At 61.6% G+C, this 22,836-nt stretch overlaps 1 protein-coding gene across 1 annotated transcript in view; it reads right to left on the minus strand.

Annotated features, from left to right (window-relative positions):
• Positions 1 to 213: 213 nt before the first annotated feature.
• Positions 214 to 22,836, minus strand: part of KCNQ1 (potassium voltage-gated channel subfamily Q member 1) — a gene marked incomplete at its 5' end in the record, with an annotated part of 256,765 nt that continues 234,142 nt past the window's right edge. Inside the window, one exon of the mRNA XM_081798456.1 lies at positions 214 to 1,483. Coding sequence (XP_081654582.1) covers positions 1,259 to 1,483 — 225 coding nt within the window. The remainder of the gene's footprint in view (positions 1,484 to 22,836) is intronic.

The raw sequence follows: 22,836 nt of genomic DNA on the forward strand, positions 1-22,836 counted from the left end.
CCTCAAGGTGCTTCTGGGTCCCTGGGGCGGGGGGTGGGGGGCTCCTCCCAGAGAGCTGGGGGCTCCGGGGCTCTTCCCCTTCCCTGGGCCAGTGCAGACGGCAACGAAGGTGCTCCGGAGTATTGAAAGCTGGGACGGCGGCTCCGCAGGAGGACGGGGTTGTCCCAAAGATGGAGCGCTCCCTCAGGAATGAAGGCAAGGGCAGGCCCGAGACCAGCTCCACGACTCCACGTTTATTAGGAAAAGCGCCACAATTAAGAATCAAAATCACACTGTGAAGCTCATTAAAACAGATTCCAAATCACCACAAATTATTCTGATTTCTGTGAGATGTGACGCCCAGGAGGAGCCCCTGTCTCGTCCAGGGACTGTGACACCCTTATGCCCGCCCCACGCTCAGCAGCCGGCTGGGGGACGGGCCGGTTCTGTGCGTCTTTCTAGCTGCTCAGACCTGGTGGGGAGCTGAGCTGGGGGCCGCGCGCAGGGCAGGGGATGGGCAGGAGAAGCTGCCAGTCCACCGCGGGGGACAGTCCACCCCCATGGAGCACTCTGGGCACCGTGGTGGGCCGGTCCCTCCTGCCGGACGCTGGAGCCTCAGGGTCCCCTCTGTCACAGCCCTGGCCCTCTGAGCCAGCGTCTCTGCGGGGTGGAGAACACGGCCCAGGCCTGGGGCCCTCTGAGTGGGGCCCCTAGGCCTTGATCGTGGGCATCCTCGGTTTGGCACGGGCTGGGCCAGCCCTGCCCTGCCTGCCTCCTCCCTGGGTCCTGGGTTCGAGTCTGCGGGGGGGGGGGTACCCGTGGACCCTGTCCCGACCGTCCCTCTGTCTCCCCCCCAGGAAGTCCCCTGGGGCCTACCAGGGTGGGCCTGCACACACCTGTGTTGTTTCTTGATCATAGGGGGGCTGGACCAAGGGCCTAGGATGCCCGGCCCCCCGGGGGTCTAGACTGAGCCCTGCCACTGGGTCCCAACTGCCATACAAGTGATGTGGGGGCCATTGTCTCAGAGCTGAGACCCCAAACCCAGCCGAGTTCTAGTACCCGTTGGCTGGAGTGGCCTCGGTGACTCCTCGAAGTGCAGGCTCTCAGGACGGCATGGCCCATGGGGGGTCCGGGGCCTGGGAGGGAGGGGCTGCTCTCTTGGGCCTTCGAGGAGGTGCCGGTGACCTGTGGGGTGGGGTGCCCCTGCTGGGTGGGAGGTGGGCCAGGCTGAACAGCTCCTCTGGCCCTGCCCTCGCAGGCCTGGGGCTCCAAGCCCCCATCAGGACCCCTCGTCGGGGCCCCTGCGGGGCACAGTCAGCTGCTCATAGGTGGGCAGGGTGTTGCTGGGCAGGAAGAGCTCGGGCCTGATGGTGCTGCAAGGCTGCAGGGCCTGGGCCCCCCCCTCGCTGGGGGGCGGGCTGCCCGGGGGGCCGCCCTGGTGCAGGGAGAGAAGCTGGTGAAGCAGGTCTGTGATGAGCACCAGCCTCTGGTCCAGCTGAGTCACCTGTGGAGACAGGAGCAGGGGTGAGTCTTGGGTGGGAGCAGCCCAGGTGTGCAGACGGCCTCCGGGCCTGGGCTCGGCGAGGGCTGGGGTAGGGCAGGTGCCCAGGGAGCAGGCCCGAGGGTCCCTGCACACATGAGCCGCACACAGCGGCCCCCTGTGTGTGTCTGCACTTGCAGAGACCCCCCGCTTCTCCTGTAGGTGGACCAGGTGATTCCTCCCGGGAGGGGCTCGGGGGTCGCAGGGTGGGGTCCGTCTTCCGCCTGCCCCTCTGCCCCCCTCCCAGCGGCATCACTGTCTTCCCGGTGAGTCCCACCCAATCAGGACCCCATCTGCACCGATCCCCCAGGGGTCAGGCCGGGGCGCTCTTTCTGGCCACGTGGCCCAACCCCCTTTTATCAGAAGCCTGACCCGCTCTGAGCTCTGGGGCTGCCGATGGGGAACAGAGGGGTTCACCCTGGGAGACTGGAAGCAAACGCGGGGGCAGCATGGGCCGGGGCCAGCAGGTGCGTCCCCCACAGCGGCTGCCGGGGGCTAGGAGTGCGGGGGCTGAAGGCAGCCCGGGGCAGCGCAGGGCGGCCCGGTGGGCCCTGGGTCGGGCGCTGTCGAGTGAGGGCCCCCCCCGCAGGGAGTAGGCCAGCAGAGGGTGTGGAGCCAGCCAGCCGTGAGCTTGTGGGGTCCAGGCATGAGCCGGGGTTGCAGGGCCTTGGGGGTGACTCCTTCACGGGGCGCATCAGAGGACAAAGTAGGCCCTCCTGCTGCTGCCGTGGGTGCCTGGAGCGCCCGGAGGACTGGGAGCAGTGCGGGAGGGAGAGGAGGAGGCCGGTTCTACCTGAGGGCTCTGTCCGGGGCTGCCCGGGGCCAGCCTGCTCCCTGGGACACCCCCGGGCCCACCGCTGGCCGCAGCGGCCCTTCCCCGGGACCAGGCAGAGCTGGGTGCCGGCTGCATTGCCCTGGGGAGGCTGCTATTGGGCGAAGTGGCCCTAAACCCCATGAGGGCTGGAGGAGCTGGGTTCCCAGGGTGGCCGGCTCCAGAGGCGGGTGTGGCAGCCGACAACCCTCCAGCCCGCCACAGACGCTGAGCTGCAGGGGAGGGGAAGGGAGGGGAGGGAGGCTGGCAGGAACAAGAAGAAAAGAGGGGTCTCTCCTGAGGAGCCAGAGGAGTCCCTTACCCCGAGCCCCTGTGCCAGGCAGGGCAGATGGGGGCCGGGAGGAACCCCCGTCCTAAGCCCTCCCCTTCTATTGGAAGGGCTGTCTGGGAGGGGGGCTGTGCCCTCCCCCAACCCAGGCGACCCATCTCCCCAGCTTTGCAGGGCTGAGGCCGGTGCAGTCTCTGCCTCCGGCCGGTGGCCCTGACTCTGAGAACTACCTGTCTCAGGCTCCGTGGGGACAGCTGCTCGTCTGAGGTCCCATCACCTGGGGCCCAAGGGGCTTGATCCTCTATTTTCCGGGATAAATCTGACGCCGGAGCCCAGGTGGTCAAGGGAAGGGGTGCAGGGCTTCTCTGGTTTGGCTGGGGTGGGGCCTGGGCTGCTCAGCTCTCCTAGCCCCCAAACTGAGACCTACACCCCAACCCACAGACACAGACCCTGAGGCCCCAGGAGGAGAAGGGCCTTGCACATGGTCACCGGCTGGGACCCCTGCCTCTCCCATTTCACCCCTGCAAGCCCCAACCCTGGGCTTCCATGCTGGGAAGACACGCTTGTCAGTCTGGGAGGGGTCAAGGCTGATGCAGCCGGACCTGGGAGGGGGTGAGGGTGTGTGTGTGGGGGTCCAAGCTGAGCTCAGAAGGCTGGGTGGACACTCACAGTGAGCAAGGCAGGAGGGGACATGGGGTGGAGGGACTTGTCTGCGGTCACACCTAAACCCCACCCCTCTTCCTGGCCCGAGATCCCCTGGGGCCCCTTAGTTCTACTACCTGCGGGCACCCTGGGAGGCCCCCGGGAGGTCACCTGCGCTCCCCGGGCCCTGCACACGGGTGGCTTTGAAGGAGGCACGTCCAGGCGTGGCTCAGTGTCATTTAACTGTGCAGGCCCCAGCTCGGGTATCAATTGGTTTGGCATTAATTAGAGCCCCAAATACATTACAGAAGAGAATTTGTGGTTTCATAAATTTTCACTCTACGGCACTTGAACATCTGTTGGAGCCCCCAGATGTGTAAGTGGGTATGGAAGCCTTTACAGGGTGTTCTTGGACAAAAAGGAAACAGAAGTGTGGTTGGGATGCAGGAGGGGTGGGGGCAGCTGGGTGTGGCCGGGGGAGGCGCTCGGCCCGTCCCGCCACCGGGCACTCTCCTGCAGGCCATACAGTGGCAGGCAGGGGCGCAGTGAACACCTGGGGGGGGGGGCTGTCAAGCCTTCCGGAGCCCTCCCAGTCTCTCCCCCGCTCCCTGCAGAGCTAGGCCCCCTCCTGGAGCTTGGTGGCCTAACTTGGTGCCCCCCCGCCCCCCTAGGGCTGCCTTGGGCTCAGCTGCTGGCACTGAGTACCCCAAGTTTGCTGTGATTGCCCAGCCCCCCAGCCCCCAGCCCCCGGGCTGATGGAGTCAGACACTCTTCTGCTCCGGGGCAGGGCATCAGGGTGGTCCCAGGACCCACGCAGCAGCTCCTTGGCAGGGGCCTCCCTCCTTCTCCCCGGCCTGTGAGCTCAGGAGGGCCCGAGCCAGGGTGACGGGCAGGTAGCTCCTGTTGGCCTCAGGCCCCGCTCCGTCACTTCTCAGAGAGGTGGCCTTGTCCCCCTCCCTTCTCCGCTTGGGCACAGGGTGCCTTTCTCCCGCTCACACATAGGGTGGGGGCGCTCAGTGGCCAAACCCCAGCTGCAGAGAGGTGCGTCCACCTGGCGGGTGCCCAGGGGAAGGCAGCCCCGCACGGGGCCGCGACGGCGCTCCCCAGAGCCGCGGGGGCAGATCAGTTTTGGGAATCTTGGACCTCATGGTTCCTTGCAATCTGATAGACTGAAAGGACAGGGCCGACAAAGGGCCCTTGTTCCTCGCCTCGACTCACCAGATTAATAACCACAGACGACGCACGCGGCCCTCCAAGGAGAAAAAAGCAATTAGAGTAACAGCTAGCGAGAGGACCCCGGGCGGCTGGTGATCAAACCCGAGGCGACGGGGTTCCTGTGTGATGTGGTTATGAATTTGTTTTCAAAAGAAAATCTTGAAAAAGAGTCTTTCAAGGGAGATTTTTGCAGGACCTGTTCAGCCTTGATCCCGGCTCTCGACCTGCCCAATGGCCCTGGCTGTTCCGGTGGGAGACGGGCAAGAGGGGGGCCCACGGAGGCCTGGGGCTCAAGGGGAGGGAGGTACCTGTAGGTGGGGTGGAACCTCCTCCCGGGACATCCCGGAGTCCTCTGCGGGGTCACCGGCGAAGGTCACCTGGACCCACCCGGGCTGTAGGGAGTTGGCGGCTTTTAGGCTCAGGGCTGGGCATACAGGAGCCCAGGGCCCCAGCTAGCTCACCCTGGCACACACACCGGGGACGTGCATGGTGACGTGGCCAAGATCACTCAGCACGTCTGCATACTGCCTCTGCCTTCCCTTCATCCTCTACCTGCCCCCCGCCCCCGGTCCCTCCTGCAGGCCTCTGGCTCTCCCTGGCTCCCCCCCCCACTTCACAGACACAAGGGAGGTGCGCGAGTGAAGGGCCGGGGCATGGGGGGTGCCGTGTGGCTGCCGTCCGAGCCCATCAGACGGGTGATGCAGCTGCGGTCCGGGGGCTGCCTAGAGTCCCTGGAGACAGAGCTGGGGGCAGGTCTAGGAAGCGCTCAGGGGAGGGGCTCACCGGTGCCACCCTCCCAGCCCCCACTCTGGCCAGGCCAGGAGGGAGCCCTGTGCTGGAGAGCTTAGGACAGAGGCCCACCTCCCCTGGCCAGGGCCCCTGAGCCCCAGCCACACCTCATAGTCTCATGGGTGGGCGGTGTCCCCCTGCCACCCCTCCCAAACATACAGAGCTCACTAGATGCCCCCAGCACAGGGTGGGACGTGGGGTCTGAGGAGTGAACTCTGATTGGTGGACAGGAGTGTGCGTGCCTGCCCCGTCAAAGAGCCTGGCCACACCAAGGGGTCCTCGGGCCCTGCTGGACACAGGAAGGGCTTGGTCTGAGAGGGGTGACCCCGACCCTGGGCCGCAGGGCTGCTGAGCAGATTACAGGAGGTTGTCCTGCCCCTCCCACCCCAGGACTTCTGAGTTCTCTATCCCCATAAAATGTCATGCTTGTGCCCCCTTCCTGTGGGCATGGCCCTTGACCCTCACTCCAAAAGCTGCTGCCTGGTCAGGGAGGGTGGTGGGGGTCACAGGGACCTATGACCTCTGCTCCCTGTGCCCTCCAGCCCATGCGGGTGATGCCGAGCTCCCACATCCCCTGAGAAAAGCCACAAAGGGGAGAGCATCGGCTCCGTCTGGGGTCTGCCTGCCCAGAGCCCTCCCCACTGACTGACAGGAGGGCCACCCCCCATCCTCTGACCTGGAGCACGCCAGGCTCAGGCCAGGGATGCACCCAGCACCTTTACGTGCAGCCGCAGGCTGAACTCAGACTGTGAGAACACAGCTTCTTGCACCCCCGTCTAGGTCCTTCCACCTCTCCGGGCCCATCCTGATCCTTCCGAAGTCTCCTCATCTCGGGAAAAGGCTCCAAATCTCAGCATCACGCTCGGCATTCTGTCGGCAGAGCCTGGGGGACCCCTCCATGGCCAAGCCCAGGCTAGGCAACCATCCTCTCTTGCTGGGACAGGTGCAGTAGCCTGCCAGCCAGCTTCCCCGCCTCCCCCAACATGCTTCTACAGGCCTTTCCGAACACACGCCGGATCCCGTCGCTGTCTTGCTCACACCCTCCTGAGCTGCCATCCCACTGCTGGAAGCCTGAGTCCCTGCGTGGTCCCTGGCACGCCCCCCCACTTGGCTCTCTGGCCTCCCTTCCTCCCTCCTCATTCGCTCCACTGCAGAGCCCTCGGCTGATCCTCACACATGGTGGCCTTCGTCCCCGCTGCTCCAGCTGCCTGCACCAGTCACCCCCGAAGCCCCCCAGTGAGGTCTCACCAGCATCGCTGACCCGAGGTCACCTCCGTCCCTTGCCACAGCCCTCCGGATCCCCCCGGAGCAGCCCATATTTTCCCCAAGACACCTGGTGTGTGTTTGTGTCTCTCACTAGAATCAGGCTCCACGAGCCCGGGGCCTCTGCCCTTCCTCGCCCTCGCTAGCACCGGGGGGCGGGGGGCGGACGCAGCCAGGGCCACACTGCCCAGCAGCTGGACTCCAGAGCCCCCCCGGGGACGGGGAGGGGGCGCAGGGTGCCCGTCCGCCTGCCCGGGGCGAGCTGTCCCGGGATGTCCCACCCAGCGGGCAGCCGGGCCGGCCCGGAGCGCGCATGTGGCCCGCAGGTCCGTCCCCGGCGCTGGGCCTCTGACTCCTCAGGGCTCAGGAGCGCCCCTCCCCCACGGCAAGAAGCCGACAACAGCGCCCATAAATCACCCTTTCGTTAGGGCCCGTGGGGCTGGGCCGTCTTGCAGAGCTGGGTATGAGTGGGAATAGATCACAGCGCTTCATAACGTCCTAATTTATGGCAGGAGACGGTGTAATTGTGTTTATGACTTTGTTTTAGTGCTTCAGCTCTTGGAGAAAACCCAACCGTGTTTCTAGCGGCAGAGGCTTTACTGCCAGGCCCAGGGCCGCCGCCCTGCGGGAGCTTTCCATCCTGCGGCGAGGCGCGCACCCACCACCGAGGGGGCGGCCGCAGGGCCCGGTGCGCGGGCCACGGAGCCGCGGGAGGGCTGGCCTGCAGCCTCCGCGGGAGGTTCTGGGGGTGTGCGTGGCACTGGGTCCGGGTCCGAGGGGAGGAGGGCTCGGGCACTGGACGGGCCGCCTGGGGTCGTGTCCGAGCCCGGTGGCCTTGGCCGAGTCCCTTGGCCTCCGAGGCTGGCCGCTCACGTGTGGCACGTGTGTGCGTGCGCGCGTACACCAGGCTTTCTGGGGCGTGGAGACCGTGCTGGAGAATGCACGAGCCCCGGCTGTGATTTTACACAGGTCACCATTCACTAAAATGTGCCCCGAGCTGCTGAGGGTGCGAGCGTGTCTACCAGGTCCTCCAGGCCCCTGGGCCTTTGCACGTGCCAAGGAGGTGAGCTCCCCTCCACACCCACGATGCTGCTGGGACAGAGCAACTCAGAGGCTGAGCAGCACCCCTCCCCCCACCACCCCCCGGCAAGGGGGCTCTGTTGAATGCCAGTGTCTTCTAACAGGGACTCATGGTCACCAACCCGTGTCCTTCCGCCTGTCTGCCAGGGCCCTCTGCTCGGGCGGAGTCCAGGCTAGGGGTGAGCCTCGGCTCAGGGGGGCAGGAGACATGGCAGCCGCTCGTGTCTTGGCCCCAGGACTGGTGTCATGGTGGGGTCGATGACCTGGCACTTGGCGAAAGTGAGCGTCTCGGAGGCCGCAGACCGAGGCCCCTTGCTAGCGTCCGTCCCTTGCATCTCCTGCTATCTGGGCTGCAGGGGGGGATGGAGGAGGCCACGCTATGGCAGGTGGACTGAGCCACTGCCAAGGTCAGCCGTGTCTCAGCTGGGTCCTCCGCACAGCGTGACCAAATGGCTGAGGACCTGGTCAGCGCCCCCCCCCAAGGCCCTTCTGGAGGCTTGCCAGTGCCTGGTTGGCCCCCGCCAACCACCGCTCAGGCGTGCAGGCTGCTTCCCTCTGAGAGAGCACCATGACGGGGAGAAGGTCCTTCCACCAGCCCCACAGACACCTGCTTGCTTGGGGGCCGCCTCACGGATGCCCAGGGGCTGCCCGGGAGCTCAGCGGCGCCTTGGCCCAGGCTGACCGTGGACAGGGGTCTCAGGGTCATTGCACCTGTGTTCACTCGGCCGGCACGACCTCGCCCACCCTCTGCGCCCAGCCCTAGGACCTCCCTCTGCACAGACACCCCCAAGTCTCGGCCCTGGCTCTGTGCTCTCCCCGGGGCCCCAGAAGCTCGCCTCCACCAACACGTGGGCCTCACAGCACCTCAGCACAGCAGGTCACAAAGAGAAGCGTGCCCAACCTTGTCCTCCTGTCTCAGGGTTGGCGCCGGCCCTCCCACAGTGCAGCGCTCAGCTGGGGTCCCGCGGCGCTCCAGGGCATGTGCCCTGAATCCCACCCCTCTCCTCTCCTTCCCCGACACCCCAGCCCGGGTCACCCACATCCCTCGCCGGCACTGTCGGGTCCCCTCTCACTGACAGGCTCGGCTACCTCCCATTCAGCCTAGACAGCTGCCAGGCTGAGCTTCTCCCCGCTGACCTGAGCTAGCGCCCTCCGCAGAATTCCCGGCAGGTGCACCCAGAGTGCAATGTAATCTCTGCAGCCCCCTCAGTCAGTCCTCCCGGACCCCCTTCTCTCGGATCCCGAGCACACACATCCCTCTTGATCCTGCCCCAGGGCCTTTGAACATGCTCTTCCCTCTGCCACCATGTCGTAGAACCTCAGCTCAAATTTTGACAGCGGCCTTTCCTGACCTTTTCAGCCAGGAGCCTCCTTATTGAATCGCTCACAGTTCTATTCGTAGCTCTCACCACTCCCCAAAATGTCATTTGCTGATTTGCTTGCTCGTGGCCCCTTCCACTCACTGAAGGCTCCTGAGGCCAGGCCTTTGACCATGCTGTCACTGTGGTATTCCCAGACAGTCTCCCAGAGCCTGGCATGTAGTGGGTGCTCGGTAAATACATGTGGGATGGAGTCGGTGCTCTGTGAATACTTGCTGGATGAGGAAGTGAGGCCCCCTGACATTCTTCCGGGGCCCCAGTGCCAGGCAGGAGGTGCAGAGGTCCTCCAAGCCCAGTGCTTGCTCCCTCCCTGGCTGACACTGCTGGCCGGGCATTTTCATTGTCACTGATTTATCAGGGCTCTTTGTATATTAAGGAAGTCTGTCCTTCCACACATACATCACAAATGTGTTTCCCTAGTGTGCTGTTTGTCTCGTGCAGTGGTTTATGGCAATCATAATTATTATTTTTTGTCTTGCTGCACAAAAATCTTACTTACTCGTTTGCTTTTTCATGGAGTGGGAGTTATCCCTCTTTTCCTTTATGGTTTCTAGATTTCTGTGCACATGTGGAGTGGCCTTCCCCATTCCAACACTGAAACATTTTTTCCTAGAGCTTTTTGGATTTGTACTTTACCCATAAATCTTTGATTGGCATGGGACTGATTTTGAACGACAGACCATTGATGCACCACGTTTTACCGAATAACCTACATAACCCTTTTCCCCACCGAAACAGAATGCCCTTTTTACATGCTAAGCTCCTCGTGTCTCCACCTACCTTGCGGTCCCCACGAAAGCATGAGTAATGGCGGCCTTATAACCACTCTGTTCTCAGCCATGGGTGCACGCCAGGGCCCTTCTCTCTGGAGGTGAAATCCCTCGGTAGATCCATCCCGGGGGCCGGCCGGAGAGGCTGTGAGGGAAGCGTGGACCAGCTCACCTGGACAACGCCAACGCCCTCCGCCCTTGGCCCCCGCAGTCTGAGGGATCTGGTTCCTCTGCTCAGAACTGGGAGAAGACTGTCCTCTGAGGTCTCAACAGACATCCCATCATGGTGGCTGGGGGGCGCTGTGTGGTCCAAGCCCATCACCCGCCTGTCAGCCCCAGCCTCGGGCCCCTGGTCTGTCCCCGCTCCTGCCCCGCAAGGAGCATCCTCCTGGGTTCCACGTGGCTAGTGCCCTTAGCTCGTCTGCACTTCTGCTGTCTCCTCCAGAGAGCCTCCCGGGTTCCGTACTGCAAACACTGACCTGCCGCCCAGGCCCCGGCCTCCAGACCTCACGCACCTGCTTCTTGCTGCCCCCCATCCCCCGCTGCCCCAGGATGAAAGCCCCACAGAGTCTGCGTGTGCTGTGTTCATCGACGCAGTCCATACTCCTGGACCCTTGGCCCCCTGCCCTCCCCCTGGGCCTCCGCCGGGGCCAACACACCCACAGCCCCACCGAGCCCCACCGAGCCCCACCGAGGCTGCTGCCCGTGGACTTCCAGTAACACCTGAGGGAGGAGAAGGCTCATGGGACATGGGGGGGGGTGTCAGTGGTAGAGTTAGGGGCCTCGGAAGGAGACCTGGGTGGTGGGGCCAGGACCCACAGCTACCAGGCGGGTGGGCTGGGGGGAGACCCTGGGTGGGGCTCGGGACTCCCCGATGGGCCGGGCCAGCCCCTCACCAGGCCTCCGGGGGGTCCTGCCAACAGAGGCTGAGCAGGGGCGGCCGCCCGCCCTGCCCACGTCCGGCAGCCCCAGGCCGGGCCGACGCAGCCTCCCTGCTCGGGGGGGCGGGCAGGCGGGAATGTAGGGCAGACTGGAGACGGAGGCTGGAAGCGAGAGGCCATGTTTGTGTTGGCAGCAGGAGGCCCCACCGGCATCTGATTCCCCCCGCCTCCTCTCCTGCACTGCCCCTCTGACGGGCCTCGAAGTCCCGGAAGCCAGGGGGACGCCGGGCAGAACACTTTGTACCTGGAGCCAGCGAGCGCCTGGCCGCCTCCGCCAAACCCTGGGCTGGGTGGGAGGGTGACACCAGGCCCAGCGGTGGCTGGCAGGTGGGTTCTATCTGCCAATGGCCTCTCAGGCCGGGCCTGGCCACCCTCATACCCCCACCCTGAGACCCCAAGCCCACCAGCCTCCTGGCCACCCAGCAGTACCCCCTCGACACTCAGCTCACCACCCCCCCACGCCATCCTCACAGCCCGTCCTTGCTTTGAATAAAGCCCCTGTAGGTCTCCCCGCTGCTCTCGGGATAAAGACACAGCCCCGCCTTGGCCACAGGGTCCCTCATCTGGGCCCTGTGTCCACCTCAGTCACGGCCCCTTCATGCCCCAGGCTGGCTTCTTCCAGTTCCTTGGATGTGCCGTAAGTCTCCCTGCCTCAGGACCTTTGCACCAGCCGGCCCCACTTCCTGGAAGAATCTACTCCTCTGCAGAGCCCGCAGACCCTTCTCATTCTTCTGGCCCCAAGGGGAGGGTCTCTTTCCTGCTCCCTCCTGGTCCACCTGCCGGCTTCTCCCTGTTCTTCTTCTAGCCCTGCAGTTGGCCGGGGTATCGCTTGCATTGTCTGCTTCCTAAACATCTGTCCTCCCAAAGCAGGGACACAGCCAGGCCATCCGTGACCCCTCACTGGCTGGGTAACTCTGGGCCTAACAGGGAGGGGACAGTGGGTCCATCCTGTAGTGTAGGGCAGCTATGGGGGACCCGTCTGAGAATGGGGGTCCATGAGCATGTGTCTGGGTCTCCTGGGGGCAGGGTCCGCCTCCCTTGGACAGCCCCTCAGGCCTGTGAAAGTCTCTGGGGGAGAAGACCCCACTGTGTCTCCCGGCTCCCCAGCACCTTACAGCTGCCTCTGACCACTTCCCTGTCCCCCAACATTGGCTGCACCCCCAGCCTGGTGCACGGCTCTCTCGGACCACACTGTCTCCGCTCAGCCTGGGACCACGTCCTCTCTCTGGACACTTGCACCAGCCTCCCCGGCTGCTCCCCGACGGCACGCACCCCACCACCTCGTCCCCGGACGGCTGCAGCCCGTCCACCCACACCAGCCTCCAGGAGAGCGCCCACTGTGCCCCCTCCCTGGCCCACGGCTCTGCCCGGCCGCAATCCTTGCCTTTAGATGAGCCTGTTCACCAGGTTTGTAAGACAGAAGGACTCTTCAAGAACACTGTCCCCCCAAAGTGAAAACATTTCAAAGAAGCATCCTCTTCGACCGGGCCCACCTCCCTGGGTCCTCTCCTCTCCCAGGTCAGTGGCGCAGGGATCTGCTGTTTATACTTGCAGCCCCGGCAAGGCCCCGACTTGTGCACGTGGTGCAGAATCACTCCGTGGCAGGTTTTAGCATAAATGGTAATGTGAGATACTGTGGCTCTCTACTTGCTTGTTTTCACTCAACGCAGGTTTGAGGTCGCCTTGTTGAAACATGTCCACGGAGCTGGCTCCTCAGGGCGGCCGCACAGGGGGCCTTCCCGTGGGGCTCGGGGGGTGTCACGTGACCAGTGTCCCTAGTGGGGTGGGGAGGCCGAGAGCTCGGCTGACGACACCCCTGTGTCCGCCCCAGGGGACGCTAGGGAGGGAACTCTGCTCCGGGAACGGGTCTTCTGGGGGCTGTGGCCAAGGCCATGCTCTACAGTGGCCCTTCCACGTGGCCCCTGCACCTGCCCTTCTGCTTCCGCCACCCCCTCCTTGCCCCTGGGGCTCACAGTCAACCCTGGAGCCACGACCCTCCCCTCTTGATGAAGGTTTCTGCCTCCTTTATTCCTTTCCTGGGATGGGGCCTCCCCGTAGATGGGGGGGTCTCCCATGACCCTGGCTCCCACGTGTCTTTGACCCCCTGACACCACTGACCCGTGACTGAGAACCTCTGTCCTTTAGCCATCTCTGTCACCTTCCCCATCCCGTAGCCTCCAGGAGGGATCACTTCTGCCTGGCCGTGCAGCTCCCCGGCCACATCCAGCCCAGGGGTCTCCCCGGACTCTGCTGGCCAGCCCCCCTGCCAGCCTGCTCACCTCCCACTGTCTGCCGCCTTCCCAGAACCCTGCGCCCTTCTCCGCTCTGCCCCTCGAGGACCTGCAGGAGAGGAGTCCTCCACCCTGGCCTGTCCTCGGGGCTGTCCAGCAGCTATCCGAGGCCGCCCCTCCGAGAGCACCCACCCAGTTTAGCCCTCTCTCCCCTCCCCAAATCACCAGCATGCCCCTCCCTCCACCAGCAGACACCCCATCCCCAACATCAAAACAAAGGAAGCCCTCTCTTGATTTGGCCATCTGTGGCCGTGGCCGCCCGTCTCTCCTGGGCCCAGGCCACAGACGCCCTGCCTGCTCGGCCGCCTCTCCAGGGTGTCAAGGCGTGTGGAACTCAGCGAGTCCTCTCTGGACCTGAAGTCTCTCCCAGTCTGCTCCTCTCAGGGCTCCCTGCTTAGCTAAGGGGTCAGGGCAGCGATCCTGGGGCCGCCCCGGCTCCTTTCTCTCACACCTGTCATCTGACCCAGCCCCAGAGGCACCAACATGGTCAAGGCTGGAGACCTTCGGGGCCCAGCAAATCCACTTGGAATCTGAGCCTCCTTCCTGTCCGCTCCCCTCCCGCCCCCCCACAGCCGAGGCTCTGGGCTGAGCCACCAGCAACTCCTGGATGCCACAGCGGCCTCTCACCTACGGTCCCATGGCCCCTCTTAGGCCCCAGGGGAAGGATGTTAAAATGGGAGCTCCCTATACCCTCAGTGCCAAGGCCAGGGTCACTGTTGGGGCCTTGAGGCCCATCACAATCTGGTCACACCTTCCTTGCTGCTCCTGCTGATTTTGTTCCATCCTTGTGGGCCTTCTGTGCAGGCTTAGTCCTGCCACAGGCCCTTTGCACCTGCTGACTATAAGGCAGGCTCTCGGCTCCACGAGCTTCAGGCTGCCTCTGCCTTCCTTTAGATGTTTACTTAGATGCCCCTCTCAGGGCCCGCCCTGGCATGTCCATGACCTATCTGCTGCCCTGTCCTTGGCACTCCTCACTGTTTCGCTGCCTTGTCTCCTTTTCTGTCTCTGTCCACTGCAGACGGTCAGCAACTTGAGGGGGGAGCTCCTGCACCATTGCTCGCAGCTGCTAGCCCAGGGCCCGGCACATAGTAGGTCCTCAGGGAAGATTTGTAGAATGAGTGAATAACCAGCCCTGGACGCCAGAACTCTTCACAACAGCTCCAGGGAGGGGGCGACCAGCAGAGGGGCTGAGGGCCTTGGCCTGCGTGAGTGTGCAGGCACGTGTGTGTGTGTGTGTGTGTGTGTGTGTGTGAGCGTGCACACACAGAGGCTTCCACCAGAGCGGGGCTGAGGGCCGCGCTGGGTGTGGACGCTGGGGAGCTGGCACCCGGAGAATTCAGGGGTGGTGGCAGGGATGGGGTGCTGGAAGAGCTAAGGTACACACTGGCCTCCCTCAGTCTCCGGGGGGCCCTGCCTGCCCTCTAGGGGCCGGGGCGTCCGGCCTCACTGCTTTTCCCGCCTTGGTCCTGGCCTGGAGACAGCAGTCCCATGACTCAGCAGCCCAGGGCCGGGCTGCAGCTGCGGCTGACCTAGACGGGCAGGCAGCCCCCGGCCCCCGGGCCCCCGGCCCCCCGGCCCCCGGGCCCCCGGGCTGGGACCCAGCACAGGGCCGCTCCCCCCACCCCCACTTCCTGCTCACGCTCCTAGGACGGGATTCCTTGAATCAGTCTCCCCTGAGGCTGGAACCAGGTTGGAGGCTGGGGCCCCAGGGCTCTGGGCTGGGGTCCCAGATGGGGGCTGGGTGGCCAGACCTGGAATCTGGAATCCGGCCCCTTTCCTGGCACCTGGAAGAGCCTTGTGGGGAGGGAGACGTGGGACGTGCCCGACGGCAGGGCTGAGCCCCCTCCTGGAACCTGCCTTCCTAGGGAAGTCACAGGGGTCTCCTCCCCTGCAGGCTCAAGTCCAGTGTTCTGCCTGGAATTTGAGGCCCGGCTGGGGGCTTGGGTGTGTCTTCTGCACCTCGTGGAAATGACCGCGCCCTCCCCAGCCTGTTCCCTCCTGACTTGTGAGGCCCGGAGCCCCCCAGCCTGCCCTTCCCCTGCCGGGTGCTGGCTCCCTGGGGCAGCGGCCTCGGCATCTCAGGCAAGCCCCGCATCCACGCTCTGGGTGTTGGTGCAGCTGGTGCGGCCGCCCCGGGCAGATCCCTCGGAGAAGCGGCAGCCCCAGCAGAGTGGGGAGAGGGCCTCCCGGAGGCTTGGGCTGGGGCGGGAGTGCACGAGAGGCTCTGTGAGGCCTCCCACATCTCTAGCTGTTTCTCCAGCTACGGAGAACCACGAGGGACCCTCCAGGGCCCCCTGTCCTTTCTGTCCTGCAGGGCCGCCTCCGTGGCATCCAGTGCCATGCCCAGCACCCCACCTTCTACCTTGCCCGTGCTCTGCCCACCTACCCCCTTCAAGTCCCTCACCCTTCATGGCTGGGCTTGGGGTGGTTCCCACATTGCTGGGTCTGGGCACCTCCCCAGGACCCATCTCACGGGGAGGTGCGGGTCTAGGGGGGCCTGGGTGGTCACCTGCCCCAGCCAGGCATGGTAGGTGCTCCGTGTCATGTGTGGGGGTGGACCCGAGCCTCTGCCCACCCCCAGCCCAGGAATGCTGTTGCGCCCTGCCCCCACCCTGAGACCGACCGTCTGGGACGTGGGTGAGGAGGTGGGGGAGCAGGGTGGGCGGGCAGGAAGTCGCTGGGGCTCCAGGCCAGGCCCCGAGTGCTCCAGCCCCATCTGGACATATTTGGCAGGTCCTGCTCCCTCTCTGCTCCCAGAACCCCTCCTTCCCAGGCAGGCGGACATTCCCAGCCCTCCCTTCCGTCCCTGCTCCCTGGCCCACCTTCCCCACTGCTGCTGGCCGTCCCGCCCTGGGGCCCCCACTTGTAGGTCACACGGGCCCCCCTGTTCTGTGGCGGGGCACAGCCGAATGCCCCGTCAACGGCCTGGGCCTGGCCACGTGCAGACGTGGGACATGGCCCTTGGTCGCCTTTCCCAGCTTGTGCTGCGGGCTCTGTAAGACAGGAATGTGAAGGGATGCTCCAAGAGGAGATGGAGGGTCAGGTCTGCCCGCCCCATGACCTGCGCCAGTCTCTGAACCCCTGCACGGCAGCCTCCCCCCGGTCACGGGGACAGTAGTTTATGTTCACAGCCACTGGCCAACAATACAGAGCAGGGCCAGGCGGGCAGGGGCCTAGGGCAGACCCAGAATGAGGTGGCCATGCCCAGGGGCCCCTCCTGGGGCTTGGGTGACCCACTGATCAAGGTGGTCTTCAGAGAGGTGCTGGGGGAGGGCACAAATCCCCAGAGTTCCAGGGTCCTGCTTGGGGCTGTGTCCTAAGAGGTGGGGCTGGGGTCTGTGGGCAGGTGGGGGGCCTGGCTCAGCCTCTGCCTCCCCCATCCTCACGCACCTTGGGTGGAGGATAGGAGGGCTGCAGCGAAGGCCACCTAGGCCAAGAGAGACAGTCTCTGGACATAGGGGCCTCCCTTAGCCTGGTTCCCTGGGGTTCTAGGGCCGACGCTAGCCCCTGAGTGGTGGGCACTGCAGGGCATGGGCCCCGTTCTGTGGCTCTTGGGCCTCTAATATGCTGGCTTCTCCAGAAGCCCATAGACCTCCCACCATTTGGGGAAATGAGGAGGGGTCAGGTCCTCTGCCTTTCTGTGTGGCCAGCTCCTGGGGGACTCCTGCAGTGCTGTGGGGGGTCATATGGACCCTCGACCCAGAGCTTTCCCTAATCACAAAGGCCCAGCAGCCATTCCGCCAGCCTCCTGACTCTGGGAGAGCTGTGGGTGGTCTCATCCCCCACCTGGCAGGCAGTCCCGTACTACCTAGGAGCACCCACCCACCACAGGCAGGAGGAGTTTGCATGGGGACCAGTCAAAATGGAAAAGCAAAGAATGATGCTCCTCAGCATGGCGTCGCCTCACCCTTACAGACACTTGACCAGGCCACCTGCAGCTCCTGCGCAGGGGACAGCCTTGCCCCTTACTGCCACTCCCCTGCACTCTTGTCCCCACCTCAGTCCAGGCTCCACACCAAAGCTGTGACCTTAGGAAGCCCAACTCTGACCCTGGCCAGGGCACCAGCAGTGATGGACGTGGGGTGTCCTCGGGAGGTCGGACCCGAGAGCTGCTGAGTGGTGGGGGCTCCCAGGAAAGCCCATAATGCTCGGAAGGTGAGCGGAAGGGCGGGGAGGCCTCCACCCAGGAAGGAGGCCGGGGGCTGGCTGGGGGCCCATCTGGCCCAGGCTGACCTGAGGGCTGATGAGAGATTCAGGCCCCATCCTGCGGCTCCCAGCCCGCCCTTCCTGCTCTTGGAGCTGGGAGGAAGAGCTCCTCGGGACACCGGGCCTGGGTGTGGGGGGCACCCTCAGGGACCAGATTGGGTGTGGTCTGCCGGCCTCCAGCAAGACCCAGGTCACCTATGGTCACAGCCTGCAGGTTCCCCACTTGTGCCTAGATCCAGGGGCCTTGGAGAACCATCCTTGATACCACCTGGATCGCAGCTCTGGGAGGCCCATCTGGGCAGAAGCCCCTGTCCTTCTGTCAACCTGAGTTAAAGGTGGGGAGTGGGTGCCCACTGGTGAGCCCTTCTCTCTCACTGCTGGCTCCTCTCACACAGCCCCAGGACTCCGGCTCCGGTCCCAGGGACCTGCCAGCTCCAAGTCTGCACATACAGCGAGAAGTGCCTGCCTCCTTATCCACTCTTCTGCTCTTCCCAAAACCTGGCAACACACCCTCCCCGTTCCCCCCTCGAAGCCCCTGCTCCTCTGCTGACCATCTCCTCCTCCTCCTCCTCACCAGGGCATTGTCAGACCTTCCATTCTCCTGCACCATCACTCCCTCCGTTATAGAGTTTTCTCACCACCAGCCAGCAAGCCCACTTGAAGAGCTCCTGTGGGTGCTATCTCCTCCATCCCCAGAGCCAACTCCTCAACCCTCTCAGCTGTCTCTTGGCTTTACCTTGGTATTTCTAAATCACTTGCTTCTACTGATTCCTTGCTTTTGCAGTTTTAGACATTATCTAGTGACAGCCTAACATGGAAGATAAGAGATTAAGATTTCATTTTCACAACCTCTGCTTTTGCCATTCCCCTATCCTCTCAACACGTTGCAGTTCTAGACTAAGTAAGTATTTAGTGGGGCCCCTGAGTGGCTTGGTAGGTTAAGTGTTTGCCTTCGGCTCAGGTCACGATCCCAGGGTCTTGGGATGGAGCCCTGTGTCAGGCTCCCTGCTCAGCAGGGGTCTACTTCTTCCTCTCCCTCTGTGCTCTAAGTAAAAAATAAAATCTTTAAAAAAAAATTTACTCTTTGCATTTTGTGTAAAAATTATGTAACTTTATATGCCTACATAAATGAGGTTTTCAGCTGAGTCATGTGGTCTTCTATGACTACAACTTTTTGTTTTCCCTGGTATTAAGGATTGCCTTCATGTTTTACTTAATTTTTTTTAAGATTTTATTTTTAAGTAATCTCTACACCTAATGTAGGACTCAAACCTACAATCCCGAGATCAAGAGTTGCATGCTCTACTGACTGAGCCAGACAGATGCCCCTGTTTTGCTTAATTTTTAATGCATCTGTCACTAGCTCATTCGTGAACTTCCTGCCAGAATTGTAAAACTTCTATTCATTCAATTGAGAACACCAGCAATCTACCAGCTTTATTATTTTTTTCTCCTAGAAATTTCTTCCTACAGTCCTTGGAGGACTGGTTGCTCTTCAGGCCTGCTGAACAGCTGTAATACTAGAACTTCTTTCCCCCGCATGTTGGGAATTTTCTTGGCTGGTCGGTCGGTCGATCTATCTATCTATCTATCTATCATCTATTTTTCTATCTATCATCTATCTATCTATCTATCATCTATCTATCTATCTATCTATCTATCTATCTATCTATCTATCTATCTATCATCTATCTATCTATCTATCTATCTATCTATCTATCTATCTATCTATCTTTTTGGTGTTGGATTCTCCTGGTTCTTGGATCCTATGCTTGTCTTTTTTGGTTTTCCCTTCATTTTGCTGAAGCAAATCCCCTAGTAACTTTCTGAGAAAAAGCATGTGGTAGGTAAAACTTTTGACTGTCCATGTCTGAAAATGTCTTTAACTTACTTTTATACCTGAGAGTTTGATTGGGTGTAGAATTCTAGATTGGAAATATTTTTTTCCCTCAGAAGTTTGAAGGCATTTCTCCATTATGTGCTAGCTTTTTGCATTGCTGTTGAAAAGTCTGATGCCATTTTGACTTGCTATGCTGTGTATGTGACCCACTTTTTCTCTCTGAAAACTTAGGATGTTCACTTTACTGCTGGTGTTCTTAAATCACAATCTTGTGCCCCAATGAGGGCATTTGGGGATTTAAGGAGGGAAGAGGGTAGGAGTATTACTTTTTAGCATAAATGTGCTCACTGAATCCGATTTGTTTTTATCATGATGGCTCACTCTCCACCCACAGCTACTCCTGGTGTCCCCATATTCAGAACCTCTCAGATTCAGCTTCTCCAGGGACTAGGCCTCTTGTCTTTGGCTGGGCTGGGGGGATAGGCAGTACCTGGCTTCATGGGCTGGGGGGGTCAGGTGGTGGTGCTGGTGGATATATGACCTGGGAAGTGTCTGCTGCTCAGCCAATCTTCAGTAAATATCCTCCCTGTCTGCAGTCCCCTCTAGAACTTTGGAGGCTACCTGGGGAGCCTGACCCTGAGCCTGCCCAGGGTTCCGGGCTGGGAGGCTTTCCCTCATCAGTGTCTATTGCTTTTGCAGGGCGTGGTGTCTACACTCTTGGTTTCCACAGGTCCTTTGCCTTCCCCATTTCTAAACTTTTGTTGACAGTTTTTGGTATCTTTCTTGCCTTTTCTTCTGATCACTTTAGCCTTGTTGATCTATATCTTAAAACACTTAAATGCCATTACTGTCATCTTAGTGGGGTGTGGAGGGGGTAGAAACAAACACATGTGTTTATTTGCCATATTTAACCAGAAGTTGTACATTAACTTCTCAGCCCTCTTACTCTGGATTGTGGTCTCTGGCACCCACTGCTCTGGTTACCAGTGACCTTCCAGTGGCCACTTCACTGTGTCTTCTGCCCTGACTTCTCAGAGTTTTCCTCTGTGGAAGGGGCAGGCTTCCAGCTCCTGGGACACATGTTCTCCTGGGTTTTCTCCTCCAAGTCGGCTATGTGCCCCCTTTCTCTGCTGGCCATTGCCTGGTGGCCACCTCTACTCTTCCTCTGTTGCCAAACTTATCATGTCCACACACTGGTGGCTCCTGGTTTGGACTCTCAGGACCAACCATGCCATGGAGCCCCAGGCCCTGGCCTTCCCACTCTGGTGTTTCAGGGCCATCTTGAATTGATGCGTTCTGTCCTCCCTGCACTCTGCATCCCAAGACATGGACATGCCATGCAGCCAGCTGCCCAATGCCATGCCCTCCTCTTTCCTCCCCACCGACGTCCAGTTCCCACTGAGTTCCATCTAGCCTCCAGACCACCTGCAGAATTTGTTCTGTGCAAAGATGGTAAGTTGTCCTGATAGCTGTTCTCTCTCTCTTTTTTATTAACAGGACCATGAATTAAATGGGTTGTATGGCTGCCTGGAGCGGAGATCTGGTTTCTCAGGGGTCCTTGTAGTGACATTCTGGTCAGTGGAAATAAGAGAAGCTGATGCAGGTGGCTTCTGAGTAGGGTCTTGTCCCTCCTTTCTGCTGCTGGAATGCAGATGTGATGGCAACTGTGGGAGCAGCCATCAGGAGCCATGAGGCAGAAGATGTGTGTGGTGGACAAGGAAGCAAACAGAGAGCAGGGCCCTGGGTCTCCTGCAGTGCTGTGCACACCTCAGCCCTGGGATTCCAGGGGTAGCAAAGTTCTCTCTGGATCAGGCTACCACTGATGTCACTGTCTTGGCAACAGCTGGGACCCATCCCCTTGCCCTGAACCTAGTCTGTCACCTCTGCCAACGGTTTCTCTGTGCCCCCTCTGGTGTCCCCACACCATTCACATGGCAGCTCAGATGCATGTGAATCAGAGCACGTCCCACCTGGGCTTAGAGCTTCAAACCGCCTGCACCTTCCCATCAGAGTCCATCTCCTTATGGGGGCTGCTAGGCCCTGCTCTGGCCCTGCCAGCATTCCACTCTCACTGCGTCCCACTCGCCAGAGTCCCCTGTCCCTCACCCCTGGACCTCAGGACTGATGTCCCTGGCCCCTTAGTAAAGGTTTGTTGAACGACGTAGGGAACAGTTAAGCAGATGAGTCAGTGCAGTCTTCGATATCAGAAAGTACGGGAAGCTTCCAGGGCTCTGGCGGGGGTCAGAGCCTGGCCGTCAGCACCATGAGGTGTCAGGAGGGCCAAGGACGGCTGGGGCAGCCCTTCCCCAGCTCCTGGATGCCTGTCTGGCTCACGAGTCCCTCACTTGGCTCCTGCTACCATCACCGACCCCACTGCTCACTCACTGGGGTTTTCTTCCTCCTGGTCCTTGCTGCTCTATCCTTGGCGCTTGTGGGCTTCCTGCCGGTCCCTCCCGGGGCCGCGCTTCCTGAGAAAGGGGTTTGCGCGGCCTCCCTAGCACCTGGCGCAGCTCCCGGCACATGGTGTTGCCCGAGCCACTGGTCGATGGATCTGGGGAGGAAGCAGATGCCCTGCGCCCCTCTCTGTGCTCCCAGGGACCCACCGGCGGCGGGCTGGGTGGGCTGGGCGAGCCACCACCCCCCGACCCCAGAGCCATCTGCACACTGTGGGCACCTGGCCGCTGATCGTGGGAGCAGAGGGAGGAAGGGCTCGGAGGCCAGGCCTGGCACAGTCTCCAATACTGCCGTCCTCCCGAGTTTCCGTGACTGTCTGTGCGTAACCGCACGGCGGTTTCCATCACTGCTGCCAAGTGGCGGCTGCCGGGCCTGGCCACGGGTTCTGATCCCCAACAAGCCTGCTCTCTGTCAGGCAACCCTGGGAAGCTGGGGAGCACTGGGGGCCCGAAGGGTTAAGCTGCCCTCCACCACCCCAGTCTCAATTTCTCAATTTTTCAAAGGCCGGGCCCTCTTTCCTTCCAAGTCACAGCTGACGTGAAATGTAGCCTTAAAATGCAGCTGACATGAAAAACAATAGCACTCCCTCGGAGAGGTTCTGCTGTGGGCTGGATGGCCCCCCGCCCCCCAATAATTACTCAAGACATTGGCATGAGCCAGGCCTGGTTAGGTAACAGGCTGCTTGCTCCGGAGACTTATAACTCACAGGCAGTTACACATGATCTCCGCAGACAACAAAATCGTTTCCAGGATGGCGGGGAGGGTGAGGCCTCAGGGAGAGGGTACGGGGGGCAGGGGGAGCCTAGACCGGGCCGGGTGGGCCTCTGGGGGGCCCCCGGGATGCAGCCTGGGAACTAGGGAGCCGGGGAAGCTTCTGTGGGAAGCCGTTGCCCTGCTCCTCTCTGCTCTGAACCCCCACCCGCACCCCAGTCTCTGGAGTGTGCGGCCACCCCGGTCCAGTCCGTTACTGAGGAAAGCACAGGAAAAACTCATTCATACTGAAGTGTGAATGACTAACTGTGTTGGGAGAATTCCCTCCTTCTCTGCAGAAGATAATTAATTGTCTGTTTACTGTCCGTGGCCCCATTGTACATTACTCCCTCAAGGGCAGGTCCACATACTTTCCCCCGTGTTCCCAGAGCCTAGTACATAGCAGACATTCAGAAAATATTTGTTGAAGACAACATCTAACCCAAAGAAGGAAGCGCCAATGGTGTAACTTCAGGCACTTGGGGTGGGGCCTCCTGGCAACAAGTGCCCAAGGGATGCTGGCAAGTGGATGCCCACGGACGCTCCTGCCCGCCTCAGCCCCTCTTTCTGACACCTGGGCCCTGGAGCTCTCCCACA

This window comes from Leptonychotes weddellii, chromosome 11 (assembly GCF_054177405.1).
Source record: "Leptonychotes weddellii isolate Sample4059 chromosome 11, ASM5417740v2, whole genome shotgun sequence".
Taxonomy (NCBI): Eukaryota; Metazoa; Chordata; class Mammalia; order Carnivora; family Phocidae; genus Leptonychotes; species Leptonychotes weddellii.